The sequence below is a fragment of the Octopus sinensis genome, linkage group LG8, assembly GCF_006345805.1.
Source record: "Octopus sinensis linkage group LG8, ASM634580v1, whole genome shotgun sequence".
Taxonomy (NCBI): domain Eukaryota; kingdom Metazoa; phylum Mollusca; class Cephalopoda; order Octopoda; family Octopodidae; genus Octopus; species Octopus sinensis.
The window spans coordinates 41,142,841-41,159,414 of NC_043004.1; the positions used below are offsets into that span (position 1 = coordinate 41,142,841).

Sequence of the window (16,574 nt, forward strand, 5' to 3'; positions counted from 1 at the left end):
AAGGACATCAATTCTCAGCAGCAGTAGCAGTAGTAAGCATTAGCTGAGATGGTTGGGTGCAACCATTTGGGTGCTGACTGGATACCCAAGCTGTTTTGGCAACGGTATATTTTGGTGCTGGAGGCAAACTCACACACTCATGCTCAATTATATATGTAATTCTTGGGTTCAAGTGAAGGCACATGGCTCAGTGGTTAGAGCGTTGGGCTCACAGTCATGAGGTGGTGAGTTCAATTCTTGGACTGGGCTCTGTGTTGTGTTCTCAAGCAAAACACTTTATTTCATATTACTCAAGTTCACTCAGTGACGTCACTGGTGTCAAGTTGCTTTTCCCTTGAATAACATTGGTGGTGTTGAGGGGTGGGGGGCTGGTATGCATGGGTGACTGCTGGTCTTCCATAAACAACCTTGCCTGGACTTGTGCCTTGGAGGGGAGCTTTCTAAGTGCATCCCATGGTCATTCATGACCAAAGGGAGTCTTTATCCATTTGGCACCTTGGGACGTCTCTGTTGTGCAGGTTACGTAGCAACTTCACTTATGCTGGTAGCACAAGAAAAATTGCCCAGCACACTCTGTAAAGTGGTTGGTGTTAGGAAGGGCATCCAACAATAAAGATCATTCCAAAGCTGACACTTGTGCTTAGAACAGCCCTGTGACTCACTGTATCCTGTCAGTATGGGAAACAGATGTTTGATGATGAATTAAATTTCTTTATCTTGTATGCTCAGACATCCTATTCCATTGTTTACTTTAAATTCCATCAATTGAACTGGTACCTCATTCATTTGAAAAGCTTATATAGATTGAAGCATATAGTTTTCTGTAATGAGTCACAGTTTCATTTGGTGCAGTCATCATCATCATCATTATTATTATTTAGTGTCACGGTGAAGAGTTAGCAGAATGGTTAGCACGCTGGGCAAGATGCTTAGTGGCATTTCAGCCATCTTTATGTTCTGAGTTCAGATTCCGCCGAGGTCAACTTTGCCTTTCGTCCTTTTGGGGTTGATAAAATAAGTACCAGTCGTACACTGTCATTGATGTAATTGACTTACCCCCTCCCCCAAACTTGCTGCCCTTGTGGCAAAATTTGAAACCATTATTATTTGGTGTCTGCTTTCCATGCTGGCATGGGTTGGATGGTTTGACTAATCCTGGTAAGCTGGAGAGCTGCACCAGGTTCCAGTCTGATTTGGCATGGTTTCTATGGCCGGGTGCCCTTCCTAATGCCAACCACTCCAAGAGTGTAATGGGTGCTTTTTACATGTCACTGATATGGGTGCCTGTTATGTGATACCAGCATGGCATATCACCAAAGGTCTTGGTCACTTGTCATTGCTCCCATGAGGTCCAACGTTCGAAGATCATATTTCACCACCTCAGCCCATGTCTTCCTGGGTCCTACCTCTTCCACAGGTTCCCTCCACAGTTAGAGATAGGCACTTTTTTTTTTCGCATGGATATTTGTGTGTATATTTTCATCTCATTATTTCTATTTATAACCAGTGAAAACAAGCTATCCAGCTTGGCTGATACTCTCCTTGAAAACAAGACACAGCCAGAAGCAGAGACTCCACAAGTGACAGCCATTTCTCCTTTAAAGCAGTCTCAACTACGAGAGCACTTATCCAAGAGAGTGGTACCCCTTGTTAAATCAGTCTCCCCAGGTAAGTTACCATTAGCAGTATCATGTGATTTTTACCAAAATCCACTTTGTAAGTGCAGTATCTGGTTGTGTGAGGTGCAATGTATGTATGTCAGATCATGTTATATTGAGTTTGCTGTCTGACATGATCACTGTAACAGCCAGCCAGGTGAGGTGGACACAGCCATCAGTGTTGTTCCCTCGATCAGCACTGAACAAACAAACCTACACTCAATGTTTCATGCCATTCGTTTTTTTATGAAATCAATGAATTTCAATACATTAATTCACCTGACATTTAAAAAAAAAAAATTGAGAGCTTCTTATATACACCTGTTACTTCATGGATCATCACCACACTTTTAACGCTTTAGCATTTGAACTAGCCACATCTGGTTCAAATATTCTACATGTTTTACATTCATATTGGCCATATTTAGCCTTTCACACCTATCCTACAATGTCATTCTGAAAATAAATAATCATGTCATCAAAACCTCAAACCTATAAGATAATACATGATTAATTCAATACATGATTAAATCAAAATCGAAATCTTTCAACATCAATGGAAATTGTAGCTGAGATACCAGTGCTGGTGGCACGTAAAAAGCACCAACCAATCGTGGCCGTTTGCCAGCCTCGTCTGACACCTGTGCAGGTGGCACATAAAAAGCACCCACTACTCTCTCGGAGTGGTTGGCGTTAGGAAGGGCATCCAGCTGTAGAAATACTGCCAGATCAGACTGGGCCTGGCGCAGCCTCCTGGCTTCCCAGACCCCAGTTGAACCGTCCAACCCATGCTAGCATGGAAAACGGACGTTAAACGATGATGATGATGATACATGGGTCAAAGGGAGTTCAGTGGGGTAGATTTTCTAAGGCCAATGAATGCTTTTTGTTGCTAACTTTCACCTGTTTTCCAAGTGGGTTTTTTTAATCTTTTCCCATGGCCAGACATGTTTTCATATAAGATTTGAAATGGACACTGCTTTTATGATAATGATATGTTTACAACTGTCAAGACAGACGTGCGCATGTGTGCAGATGCATGCACACCCATGTATACACACACACACACACATACATTTATATACATATGATGGGTTTTTTCAGTTTCCATCGACCAAATCCACTTACAAGGCTTTGATTGGCTTGGAGCTATGGTAGGAAACACTTGCCCAAGGTGTCATGTAGTGGGATTGAACCCAAAATTATACCATTGGCAAACCAATTTCTTCACCACACAGCCACACCAATGCCTGTTTATGTATTTTTTAGAACATGTTCTCAGATGTTTTTTTTCTTAACCTGTGTGCGTAAGCGAAAGCAGGGTATAGTGTTCATTTGTCTGTATGCTTGCAAAATTACTAGAAAACAGCTGAACAGATTTTCACCAAATTTGGGTGAAATATTCATTGGGTGACTGGCTCGAAATGGCGAAAGTTTGATTTGATTATCTTCAAATTTCGAGTTGATTTCTTAATTTATTCATTATACCTATAATGATGATACTTAGAAAAAAAGAATTTAAAAAAATCAAACTTACAAATTTCCCCATAGTCAAGTTTAGTCAAACACTTGCAAAGCTTAATTCAGTTCAGTTAAAAAGCATGGGTCAGGAACGCGTTGTAAGTCACACTATAATCTGCGAAAGAATTTCTCTGCACACAGGATATTCATCACCCATCCGATGCCTCTTTTTTTTCATTTTAAACTTTTTTCAATGCAGCACACGAATTTTTTGAACCACTAAGCTGATTTTCTAACTCAGTACTTCATTTTATTTAATTTAAAATTTGCTTTTTCTCCCTCTGGGACTGATAAAATCAGTACCAGTAATTTATTAGGATAGAATCAATTCTATTCTACACTTCAGTTTCTCATGTCAGTGTATGAGATGATATATTAACCCTTTAGCATTCAGTTTACTCTGTCAAATGTAATGATTATATATTCAAATTGTAACTTTGAAATTTCAAAGATGTGATTGTTTATTTTCAGAACGACTTTTTAGGGTAGGTGTGAGAGGCTGAATCTGGCTAGTTAGAACATAAAACAAGGGTACAATATTTGGGCCTGATATAGTCAGTGTAAAGGCTAAAGTGCTTAATGGAATTTACCCTTTTCTTTGTCTTCAGATTTTTGAAACAAAATATTTTACTTCTGCTAGTCTTTTTTTTCCCTTTTTTTATGTTTTTCTTGATGTTTTTACTTCAGATACTAGTATCACTCTTCCGACTCAGTCAGCGTCCAAGCCAGCTTCTGCAGTAGTCAATGCACAAAAGCAGGGTTTTGGTTTGAAGCCAAGTACTGCGACTGCTGGCGGTGATGATGAGATCAGCCTAATTGGACAGGTACAAGTATTAACTTTTGTTTTTCTTACCCTGGTTCTGCATCATTTCATTCATCATCATCATCATCATCGTTTATGCTATAGCATGGGTGGAACGGTTTGACAGAAGCTGACCAGGCAGGAGACATCAGCAAGTGCATTTAAGGCTGGTCATGGGTGGTTTGATAATTTCAAGAAGAGAACTGGTGTTCCTAGCGTCATCATGTATGAGAAGCAGCGAATTCTGACACGTAAACAGCTGAAGATTTCGTGTGTGAATTCCTTCAGCTCATCGCAGTCGAGAGGTACATCACACAACAGGTATGGCCTTTTTGGGAAAAAAATGCTTAGAAGAACCTACATAACTGCAGCGAAGAAAATGCCAGGCTACAAGCCTATGAAAGATAGGCTAACTCTTGTCCTTTGTGTCAATGTGAGTGAAGACTTGAAGATTAAGCTGCTCCTTGTCTACCATTCCGAAAACCTACAAGCATTCAAGTTGCACAAAATCCTAAAGGAAAAGCTGAAGGTCATGTGGAGGGCAAACATTAAAACCTGGGTCACCAGGTAATTCTTTGAGTTGGTCAACCTTGTCTTTGGACCAGCAGTGAAAAAATACCTTCTGGAGAACAATCTTCCTCTCAAGGCCTTCCTCATCCTTCACAATGCCCCTGCTCACCCTCCTAACCTAGAAGATGATATCCTAGACGAATTTAAATTTATAAAAGTTTTGTACCTTTCATGCAACACCATGGACCAACAGGTGATTTCTAATTTTAAGAAATTGTACACCAAACACCTATTTCATTGGTGCTTTGAAGTGACCGAAAATACAATTTTTTGTGAATTTTGGAAGGAGCTCTACAACACTGTAAATTGCTTGAAAATTGATATGACCTGGCAGGGTGTAACAAGGAGAACACTAAATCCTGCATGGAGGAAACTGTGGCCTGACTGCATATTCAATAGAGATTTCGAGGGGTTTGAGTCTGAGAACCTGTAGATGAGGAGATAGTGTCAGTTGGCAAGTCCATGAGCCTTGAGGTTGATGATGGTGACATTAACAATCTCGTTGAGGAACACTCAGAGGGGCTGACGACAGATGAACTCCTGCAGCTGCATTTGGATGCGGTGGAAGAGATTGGTTCTCTGGAGGAGGACCGTGTAGCAGGGAATATTTTCTCTATGAGTGACATAAAGGTCGTGTTAGCAAAGTGGCAGTATGCTTTTGAATTTGTAGAAAAATATTGTCCTGAAAAAATAGGTACAATTCATGCAGCTGCTTTATTTAATGACACTGCTCTGGTGCCTTTTCGTAACATTTTGAAAGGCAGGAAAAAGCAGACTTCTGTTGATGTGTTTCTAATGAAATGATCTGCAAGTGTAAAAAGTGAAGAAAGTGTATCCATAAAAGCCTAAATTAAACAAAGTGAGAGAGAAGATGCCAGAAATTGTTCTTCATGAAGTCTTTATGTAAGGAGGTTTTCCTTCATCATCATCATCATCATCCTTTAACGTCCGCTTTCCATGCTAGCATGAGTTGGACGATTTTGACTGAAGGCTGGCGAATCAGATGGCTGCACCAGGCTCCAATCTTGATTTGGCAGAGTTTCTACAGCTGGATGCCCTTCCTAACGCCAACCACTCCGAGAGTGTAGTGGGTGGTTTTTACGTGCCAGTAATCCTCCTCCACCCCTCTCAGTCGTCTTCCTCATGCACAAATTGTTCCATTTCTAAAATAGTTCAGTTAATAAAACCAGTTTGCATATTTCTTTTGCATTCTCTTTTTATTGTCATTCTACTTTTAAAACTCATAAAAAGTTATTTTTGGGTGGTTTGGGGTGGGTGGGCTTGAACAGATTAATTATTATTTAGTTAGTTTCAATGGAGAAACTTGATTTTTTTTGTAAAATGAGTAAATCGTAAACCGAGCTCAGTCATGGAACAAATTAAACTCATACTCCAAAGTATCACTATTTAATAAGTGTCAGACACACACCTTTATAATGTACTCTTGTCTTTTTGTATCTTGCACAGGCCCGGTCAATAAGCACGAGTACCCCGCTGAAGCCTGATACAAAGACTGGGCTCTTTCCATCTATACAGATTTCCAGTAAGCTTTTTTTATCTTTTACATTTCTTACTTTCTTTTACATACTGAAGCAACTTTACAATCATCATCATCATCATCGTTTAACGTCCGTTTTCCGTGCTAGCATGGGTTGGACGGTTTGACCGGGGTCTGGGAAGCTAGGAGGCTGCACCAGGCTCCAGTCTGATCTGGCAGTGTTTCTACAGCTGGATGCCCTTCCTAATGCCAACCACTCCGTGAGTGTAGTGGGTGCTTTTTACGTGCCACCGGCACAGGTGCCAGGGGAGGCTGGCAGCGGCCACGATCGGTTGGTGCTTTTTATGTGCCACCGGCACGGGGGCCAGACAAGGCTGGCAGCAGCCACGATCGGTTGGTGCTTTTTATGGGCCACTGGCACAGAAGCCAGTCAAGGCTAAATGGGCACACACTCATGGCTGTGTGGTAAGTTTGCTCCCCAACCATATGGTTCTGTCCCCAGTCTCTGTGTGTGGCATCTTGGGTAAGTGTTTTTTACTATAGCCATGGGCCAACCAAAGACATGTGAGTGGATTTGGTTGATAGAAACTGAAGTAAGCTTGTCATGTGTATGTATATGTGTGTGTGTATATATATATTGTGTGCCTTTGTGTTGTGCTTGTCCCCGACCACTGTTTGACAACTAGTGTTGGTTTGTTTATGTCTTTGTAACTTAGCAGTCCAGTAAAAGAGACCAATAAAATAAATACCAAGCTTAGAAAAGAAAAAGTACTGGAATCAATTTTTTTTGACTGAACCCTACAAGATGGTGCCCCAGCGTGGCCACAGTCCAATGACTGAAACAAGTAAAAAAAGATAAAAGAATGATTCTTGAGATTTCGAATCCCATGATTTTTGAGCTTAACCCTTTAATGTTCAAATTATTCTGTCAAATGTGATGTTTGTTTGTTTATATTGTTTTGAATTAATCATGCATTATCTTGTTTAGAGATTTCAGTGATGTGATTTTTTAGTTTTAGAATGACATTGTAGGGCTGAGGTGAGAGGCGAGATCTGGTCAATTTCAATATAAAACAGGTTAAATATTTTGGCCGGATATGGCTGGTTTGAATGCTAAAGGGTTAAACTTGCAATTTTGTTATTTTCATCATCGTAATCATCATCGTTTAACCCGTTAATATTTAAACCGGCCATATCCGGCCAAAAGTATTCTGCCTGTTCTATGTTCAAACTGGCTAGATCTGGTCTCTCACACCAACCCTACAATATCATTTTAAAATTTAACAGCTACCTCATCAAAATCTCATAGCTACAAGATAATGCATGATTAGTTCAAAACAATGTGGATGAAGAAGCATTAATTGTGGCAGAATAATGCAAACACTAAAGGGTTAAGGCGGACATTAAATGACGACGATGAAAAATTAGAAAATCACAAGCTTAAGCTCAGTTTCAAGCCCTGTATACAAGTTGGTAACAAGAAGTTCCCAGACTAGTCATGTTCAATAAAACGTAACTCATTTGCTAAATTTTTTTATATCATCTCCTTCAAAATAGTCCTCTTGTGCAGCAATACACCAGTGCCAGTGTCCCTGCCACTTTTGGAATCTGGCCAAGAACTTGTTTTCTGTAATCAAGTCGAGGACCTTCTGCGATTCGCTCTTGATCTTGACATCATTGCTAAAACAGCGACCATTGAGCTGCATTTTCATTTTGGGAAGAGACAGAAGTCTGGAGATGCTAAATCTGGTGAATAGGGCCAGTGTGGAAGCAAATACCATGTTCTTTTCGGTGAGAAAATCAGTGACAGGGTGCATTGTCGTTATGAAGATACCAATTCTTCGCAGACATTAGGATTGCCTGCACAGACCCATACAACAGACCAACAACATCAGCAATTATTTACATTCAACGGATATTTGTCCTCATCTTGTTTGTTGTTAACACAAAGTTTCAGCTGATATACCCTCCAGCCTTCTTCAAGAGTCTTGGGGAAATTTCGAACCTGGGTTCTCATTACTAAGGTCCTAAGGCATATGGCGTAGTGGTTAAGAGCACAGGCTACTAACCCCATGATTCTGAGTTCGATTCCAAGCAGTGACCAGAACAATAGCAATAATAATAATCATAACATTGAAAAATACCTTAGGAATGAGAACCCAGGTTCAAAATTTCCCCAAGACACCTGAAGAAGGCTGGTGGGTATATCAGCCGAAACGTATTAACAACAAACAAGACAAGGACAAATATCCATTGAATGTAAATAATGTACATAATTCCTCATGTCTTAAATATAGAACTGTATCCACATTTTCAGGGGGTGACACTTGTGGCCGGTCTTCCATATCACTCATTATCTTCCATTCATGTTCTTCCACTTTTGAAGCACCTGTTCCACTCAAAACGTTGCATAGGACTCATTGCCTCATCACCATAAGCTTGTCAAAGCATGCTCAAAGTTTCTGTAGCAGACTTCCCGAGTTTAATATAAAATTTTACATTGGCCCTTTGTTTCAGTTTCTTGTCCATGACAAAAATCACAGACTACAGTATACACATGATCACAAAGACACAAATCTCACAACTTTGGAAGTAAACACAGACATGTTACTTGACACACTGCCTCATGAAGGTCACTGCTAACTCTCACCCTGCACATGGCCATGTGCTGTCATCTGTTGGTGCACTACAGAACTAGTTCGAGACCTCTTTGGCACCACCTTGTAAATGATATGATGACAGTAGTAGTGTCTGTTTTGGTAGATTTTAATTGGTTCTGTTGAAAATGCCTTGTGTTTAATGCATTTCATGTGTGTCATCCCTTTAAGATTATGCCAGTGGTCTCAACCTAGAAGACATCTCCTCGGCAGAATCTGTGACAGGTGATGACTGGCCTGGGGTAGAAGAGGAGGATGATGATGACGACGAAGAAGAATGTGAGGAGGAAGAGGAGGAAGATGACGATGAAGAAGAAGAGGAGGAAGAGGATGTAGAGGAATATTCAGCTCTTGACATTGCAGAAGAGAAGCAAACTGAGGGTAAGTACAGGTGTTCTTTTAATCTTAATTTTTCTTCTTTTTTCTATGCTTTTTTTTCTCTTTATTTGTTTAATGTCCGTTTTTCCCAGACTAGCATGGGCTTGGAAGGGGATTTATTCAAGGTAGCACGTGATCGTCACATTGACCACGACAGAGAAAGTTGTCGTGGCGATACCTGCCCAGAGGCCTACACAAAGTTGCAGAAAGTGTATGGAGAGGAGTGTGTGTGCTGCACCACACAAGTGTGTAAGTGGTTATCAAAATGGCTGGAAAAATGTCAGCATTGATGAACGTTCTGAGAGACCTGCAACCAGCAGAACTGAGAAAAACGTCGCAGAAGGGCGTGCGGCTGTGAGGGGAAATCGTCAAATCACCATCTGTGAGTTATCATAGGATGTGCAGATTAGTTGCAGTTCAGTTCAGTCCATTATCACTGAAGATTTGGGTATGAGACGCATGTCTGCCAAAATTGCTTTCAGCTAACCAGAAAGACAGGTTTCAGTTGCACAAGATCTCCTTGATTGTGTTGAGAACTATGACAACTTCTTGAAAACTTTGAGCAGGTATTGCCAAGCTTTTGGTAAAATTTTGATGCAGATCTCTGCCCATCTTTCTCTGTCATGGTCAGTGTGATGATCACACGCTACACACCTTCCTTCCAAGCACTGCTGTAAACAGCAGAAGTGAGATATGAACATTAAAACTTAGTGTGCATGCACAGCAGAGTTCAAGGTCAGTCTGTACCAAGCGGCTTCACTCTGCGTGCTTTAGCTTCCTTACTATGGCAATAGTCCAGATACTTATTGATCAGATCACATATGTATGATAGGTTCCCTGGTTTTCCCATTGCATGATGATTGGTTGTGTTGAGACCATATAGTGGGACTGAATTCGGAATCTCATGGCTGCAAAACAAACTTCTCAACCACATAGCTCTCCCAGTGTTGCCTTCCTTCATTGGTCATCAATCTAACTCAGTTCTAGGGCATCCAACCATAGAAACCATGCCAAATCAGGCTGGAGTCTGGTGCAGCTTCCCAGCTTGCTAGCTCTGGTCAAACAGTCCAACCCATGCCAGCATGGACAACAGGCACTAAATAAAGATGATGACCTTCATTTCTGTAACTTATATCTTCATAGATGTCTTCAGTTATTGTTTTTCATTTCTTTTGCCTAATTTTATTACAGCAGCAACAACTGAAGATTCTTCAAAATCTGCTCAGAAATTACCAACTACTGCAAGTCCTCCCTATGTTTTTGGCGTTGCTGACAAGCTCGGTGCATCGTCTTCCTTTTTGGCAACTACATCAACCAAGGTGAATCAGTTTACAACAACACAAGTGACCAAATCTCCGTCTTTAGCCAATACTAACAAGCCACAGTCACAAATATTCAAGCCCCCAGAACAATCTTCAACTCTTGGAAGTCTTCTTGCCACCCCCAAATCATCCGAGGAATCAACTAGCAAGGGCTTATTTGGCAATAGCACAGCAACATTTTCATTCCCTGGTTCAAAATTTAATACCAGTTCAGCTAATGATCTCTCAAAGCCACTTGCTCCAACTACAAAACACTCAATATTTTCATTTTCCCAAGAGAATACTGGAATCGGCACTGCAGCTGCTGCCACAGACACTAAAAGTGCTCAGAATATTTTTTCATTTGTTCCTTCTTCAGCCAGCACCACCACTACGGCTACTAACGAAGCAGTTGCATCAAATACGTCCATTCCAAGTGCAGCTGCAACCACGAAGTCGAAGCCGATATCTACATCACAGGGTTTGAGCAATTTACAGATGTTTAACGAAAACCCCTTCCAAGCTCCAACAGAGGGTTTCTCTTTTGATGGAACCTCTACTGGGATTGAATCTACAGGTGCAAGCTTTCCACAACAACACTCCCCTCAAACAACCGCCACCGCCACTGCAGCTGTTCCTCTTACTGCAGGTTTATTTACCATGCCCACTACATCGATTTTCAAGTCGTTCCCTCCTGCTGGTAGCACCACATCTGAGGTTACCACCGACAAACAAAATGCAGTAGTGTCTTCGGCAACTGAGGTAGTTTCTGCTGCACCTACTGCAGTAGCTACGGCCCCAGCTGCACAAGCAGTACCTGCAACGACATCATTAACTTCAAATGAAGCACCTTTGTTCTCCACCTTGAGTAACCTCCCGAAGCTGACTTCACTGAAAACTGAGGAGTCTTTGACTTTCCCGCCACCTTCCGGATTGACTGCAAAAAGTGCAACTGTCCCTCCAGCGTTGTCCTCAATAACTTCACCAGTGGCTAATGTAGTTATCCCTGATGCGACAACAGCTGCTGCTTCATCTACTGCCACTCCTATTATGACTACCACCCCTACTAATACTATTTCATTTACAGCTCCTTCTATTGCAACTGCTGCTGCTACTACTACTTTCTCTGCTCTTGCTTCCACATCTACAACTATTCCAGCAGCAGCAGCAGCTGTTTCTACTACAATCACTGCTGCTCCTACTCCTCCCAGTACTTTGTTCGGTGCCGCCTCTGCTTCTGCCCCAGCTACAGCACCGTCTACGTTTTCCGTGTCAACCACAACTGCTTTTGCAGCTCCCACAACTAATGTGTTCACAATGTGTTTCAACACGGCAGCCGGTACCGGTAACGCCACCTCGGGTATTGCTGGCTCAACAGTCTCAGGAAACGCGCCTTCTGGTAGCGCTGCCAGTATTTTCGCCAACGCTGCCAATACGCTCTTAGGTTCACCTGTACAGGCAACAAACGCTTCAACGCCATCGACTGTTGCTGAGCCATTCAAATCACCAACTTCTCAAACTTCTAACCTGTTCACCCAAAGCACATTTCCTACATCATCCACGGGTAGCCCCTTGGCCAAAGGACTGTTTTGTCAAGACACTAGCGGCAGCAGCAGCACTGGACTATTCGGTCAAGTTGCTGGCCTACCTGCAAATACAGCAATCGGAGGTTCTAATAGCATTGATGATTCAAGTGCCAGCAACACTGGAGCTGCCTTCAGTTCAGCCAAGACACTGTTCTCTCAGTCTAAAACTGGGTCTGTGTTTGGGCAGGCTTCAGCATCTCCTGCAGCTTCTACGAAGGCCACAGGTCTTTTTGGGCAGACAAGCACACCTCCAATGACTGCATTCAATCAGTCAGTTTTTGGTTCAACAGACAAGTACGTATACCTGCATATTCTTGGACGTTATCATCATCATTGTCATTTTTATGTTTTGTTGTTGTTTTTCTTCCTATTTTGCCCAAACCACATAGGGTAAACTGGTTTGTAATTCAGTTGAACCTGTGTGTGTATGTATGTATGTCGATGTTGTTTAACCCAAGGTCAACTCTGATTGAGCAGATGTACAATCAAAATGATTTCCTTCCATAACCATACTATTTTTTCTCTCTCAAATGTAGTCTAACTTGGATTACATTAGCCACTATTTTCGTTTGTTCTTTCTGTGACAATAAGGTATGATTTTAGAGAGATTTAGCTATTGTTTCTTGCATGTTGGGCTACAACATATAGGCTCGCTCACCAACTGGAACATGCTATTTTATTTATGCAATTTGTAAACGATCATCGTTTACAGCTTTCTAATGGGATAATCACTGATTCACGATATAACTGTTGGGTGTGACTGACGCAGAAGTTTCCGACACATTGGACATTGTTCAAAGAACACTGATTGTTTTATCAATATATAACCAAAGTTTATAAGCATGCACATATGAATATATCAACCCATTAGCACTTACATTATTCTGTCATATGTGATGCTTATTTATTCACATTGTTTTTTTTTTCCTTTTACCTAATCCTGCATTTTCTTGTAGTTTTGAGATTTCAGTGATGTGATTATCTACTTTTAAAACGACGCCATAGCATAGATGTGAGTGGTCAGATTTGGCTGGTTTGAACATCAAACAGTTTGTGTTTGGGCCAAATACGGTCAGTTTAACCCTTTCGATACCAACCCGGCCAAAACCACTTCTGGCTCTGTAGTACAAATGTCTTCGTTTTCAAAAGTTCCGAATTAAAATCTTCCACCAAACCTTAGTCACAATTTATATTCCTAACACTAACTAAATGATAACTAAGTTACTAAATTCTTTGTTATATCTTTATATATAAAAGTAAGGTTGTGTGCTGTCTCCTATGATTTAGATTCCTAACTACTCCCACATTTTGCGGTGCAGTTTAACCAAAACCGGGTATCTTATAGTCGTGATTCATATCGAGCCCATCTGGGTATTAGCATGAGTCTACGATTTAAAAAAAAATTTACCATCAATTTTCCCATTTTTAATGCATTTTTGGCATATATAAGGGAAGTAACTCTCTAAAAATTTATTAAATCTCAACGTAAAAAGCTACAGTAACACCCTCCCCCTTGTGGTTAGCCATATTGAGATGGCTATTATACTTGCATCTCTAAAAATGCTTATATAGTTATTTCCCTTACAAACCTGAGCAACGCCGGGCGATACTGCTAGTTTAAAATAATTAAAAGAAACACAGAGCATCTCAAAATAAATACAGTAACGAAAGGGTTAAATATATTTTTCACAAGGAAAAGTGCTAGTGGTGGCTTTGGAGTTTTAGATTAGTTGCTTATGTCTCAGACTGAGGCAAAACTTTAAAGTCATTGTCTTCTTTCCCTTTGTGAAAAACTAAAAAAAAGCATAAGGCATTGAATTATTCTTCAATTAATGTTTGATTTTGCATGGCTGTGTGGTGAGGAAGCTTGCTTTTCAACTGTGGTCTTAGGTTCAGTCCCACTGTACAGCATCTTGAACAAATGTCTTCTGTTATATCCCTGGGCTGATGAAAGTCTTATGAGTGGACTTGGAAGGCAGATATTAAGATAAACCTGTTATATGCGTATCCTTATGTTTCAGCAGCTCTTTTATCTACATGAGTACACAAAAAAGTTGTTCACCAGCAGAAATCTGCACCAAAGAGACTCTACAGAAAGCAATGATGCAGAAATAAACGGCACGTCAAGATGTCAACTTACCCTTAGACTTGAGACCCAACTTGAATGCTTGCAAAATGCTGAAAGCATCCCGGGCCATATTCTGGTGTTAAACTTGCTCTGTTTGGTTTAGTACCATCATCTGGTCCTTGCATGCCTTTAGCATTTCGCACTTTTTCACAAGCATTTGAGAGCCAGGTCTCTGGAGGACAGCTTCTTTCCTTTGTTTTACCAGTCTCAGACTCCCCGAAAGAAGTCACAACCACTATCCTTCCTCCCCCTAAGCTACTAGATATATATATATATATATATATATACTCTCTTTTACTTGTTTCAGTCATTTGACTGTGGCCATGCTGGAGCACCACCTTTAGTTGAGCAAATCGACCCCAGAACTTATTCTTTGTAAGCCTAGTACTTATTCTATCAGTCTCTTTTGCCGAACTGCTAAGTAAACACACCAGCATCGGTTGTCAAGCGATGTTGGTAGGACAAACACATATACACACATACAAACATATATATATATATATATACATATATATACATATATATACACGACGGGCTTCTTTCAGTTTCCATTTACCATATCCACTCATATATCTGAGGCTATAGTAGAAGACACTTGCCCAAGGTGCCACGTGGTGGGACTGAACCCTGAACCATGTGGTCGGTAAGCAAGCTACTTACCACACAGCCACTCCTACGCATATATATATATATATATATATATATAAAAGCTTCTGGTAGCTCTTGGTTTATCAATCTTTCTGAACTCCAGGATAAAAAAGTAAGCATTTATGTCTCCCGTTTAGAACTTTGTGAAAACTTTAAAACATTGTTACCCAGAAGTACTTAGACAAGGTTGCTTTGATTTTATTTATTTATTTATTTTTTTTTTTTTTTACCATTTAATATTATATTTTAAATCTCTTACAGTACCTTCAAAACAAATGCATTTGCACAATCAGCAGCTTCAACAGCATCTGTTTTTGGACAGGCTCCTTCCAGGTAAGTTGATACTTTTAGAATTTAGCATTTTGATTAACAATGTCGTTATCATCATCATCATCATGTCCATATTTAATGCTGTTATAGCTTAAACGGGTTTACAAATATGTTATGTCAGTGTTTCTACCAAGGTTGTCTTTACCTTTCATTCTTTTGGGGTCAATAAAATAAGTACCAGTTTAGGACTGGGGTCGATGTAATTGACGGTGCTGAGTTGTCAAACATTTAAACCAAATTTTCTCAAAACAACTTGTCCGACCATCCCATAGGCCTTCCCTTTGAGAAACACTGATTTAAGCTAAATTTGAGATACCAGCAAAAGAAGAAATAAAGGTAGACTTTTTTTCTAGTCCAAAGAAAAACGATTTTATTCACACAAATATGCAACCAAAGAGTTTAAAGTACCAGTAATGATATGGCTGTTGACTGGGAGAACACAAATACGGTTTAAACAGTAAGTTTGGCAGGAAAGAAACGTGCCTTCAAGCAGTACAAAACAACAAAAAATAGAAGATGCAGTTATGTACAGGTTGACGGAAGAAAAGCAGGACTAAAACAGCTTTACCGATCGCATTCTCACCTGGAATTGATTTTTGTAATTTTTTTCAAGACTTATACATGCCCTGATACCATCTGTATCTACATATCAAATTTGAGTGCAATCGGATAGAGGATGTCCGAGATCCGAGAAGACACACAGACAGACAGGCCGGATTTTATATAAGAGATATACTGTTTTGAAGGCGATGCCCCAGCATGGCTGCAGTCCAGTGACTGAAACAAATAAGATACAAGATATATATGTCTTCTTTTGTTCTTTTCAATCATTTGACTGTGGCCATGCTGGAGCACCGCCTTGAAGTGATTTATGTCAAACAGTTCAACCCCATGACTTACTTTTTAAGCCTAGTACTTTTTCTATTGGTCTCTTTGCCGAACCACTAAGTCACAGGGACATAAACACACCAACACAAGTTGTCAAGCAACGATGGAGACACACGCACACATACACATGTATAACAGGCTTCTTTCAATTCCTGTCTACCAAATCCACTCACAAGGCTTAGGTCAGCCCATGACTATAGTAGAAGACACTTGCCCAAGGTGCCACATAGTGGGACTGAACTTGGAACCATATGGTTGGGAAGCAAGCTTCTTACCACACAGTCACGTAGAAAATAAAATGAAACTTAAGGTTGTTTTAGCATTTAAATCGGCCATATCCAGTCCAAATATTCTACCTGTTTTACGTTCAAACCAGCCAGATTCAGCCTCTCAAAACTACAAAATAATGCATGATTAATTCTCTTTCTTTTATTCACTTTTACTTGTTTCAGTCATTTGACTGTGGCCTTGCTGGAGCACCACCTTTTAGTCGAGCAAATCAACCCCAGGACTTATTCTTTGTAAGCCTAGTACTTATCCTGTCGGTCTGTTTTGTCGAACCGCTAAGTTACGGGGACGTAAACACACCAGCATCGGTTGTCAAGCGAT

At 40.5% G+C, this 16,574-nt stretch overlaps 1 protein-coding gene across 3 annotated transcripts in view; it reads left to right on the forward strand.

The window, feature by feature from the left end:
• Window positions 1-16,574, forward strand: part of LOC115214921 (nuclear pore complex protein Nup214) — an 84,043-nt gene that overhangs the window by 53,401 nt on the left and 14,068 nt on the right. For 2 of the 3 annotated variants that reach the window (XM_029783989.2, XM_029783987.2), the window contains exons 19-24: window positions 1,508-1,668; window positions 3,867-4,003; window positions 6,019-6,094; window positions 8,878-9,087; window positions 10,276-12,265; window positions 15,009-15,080. In XM_029783989.2, coding sequence (XP_029639849.1) covers window positions 1,508-1,668; window positions 3,867-4,003; window positions 6,019-6,094; window positions 8,878-9,087; window positions 10,276-12,265; window positions 15,009-15,080 — 2,646 coding nt within the window. The remainder of the gene's footprint in view (window positions 1-1,507; window positions 1,669-3,866; window positions 4,004-6,018; window positions 6,095-8,877; window positions 9,088-10,275; window positions 12,266-15,008; window positions 15,081-16,574) is intronic. The other variant, XM_029783988.2, reaches the window with a different exon arrangement.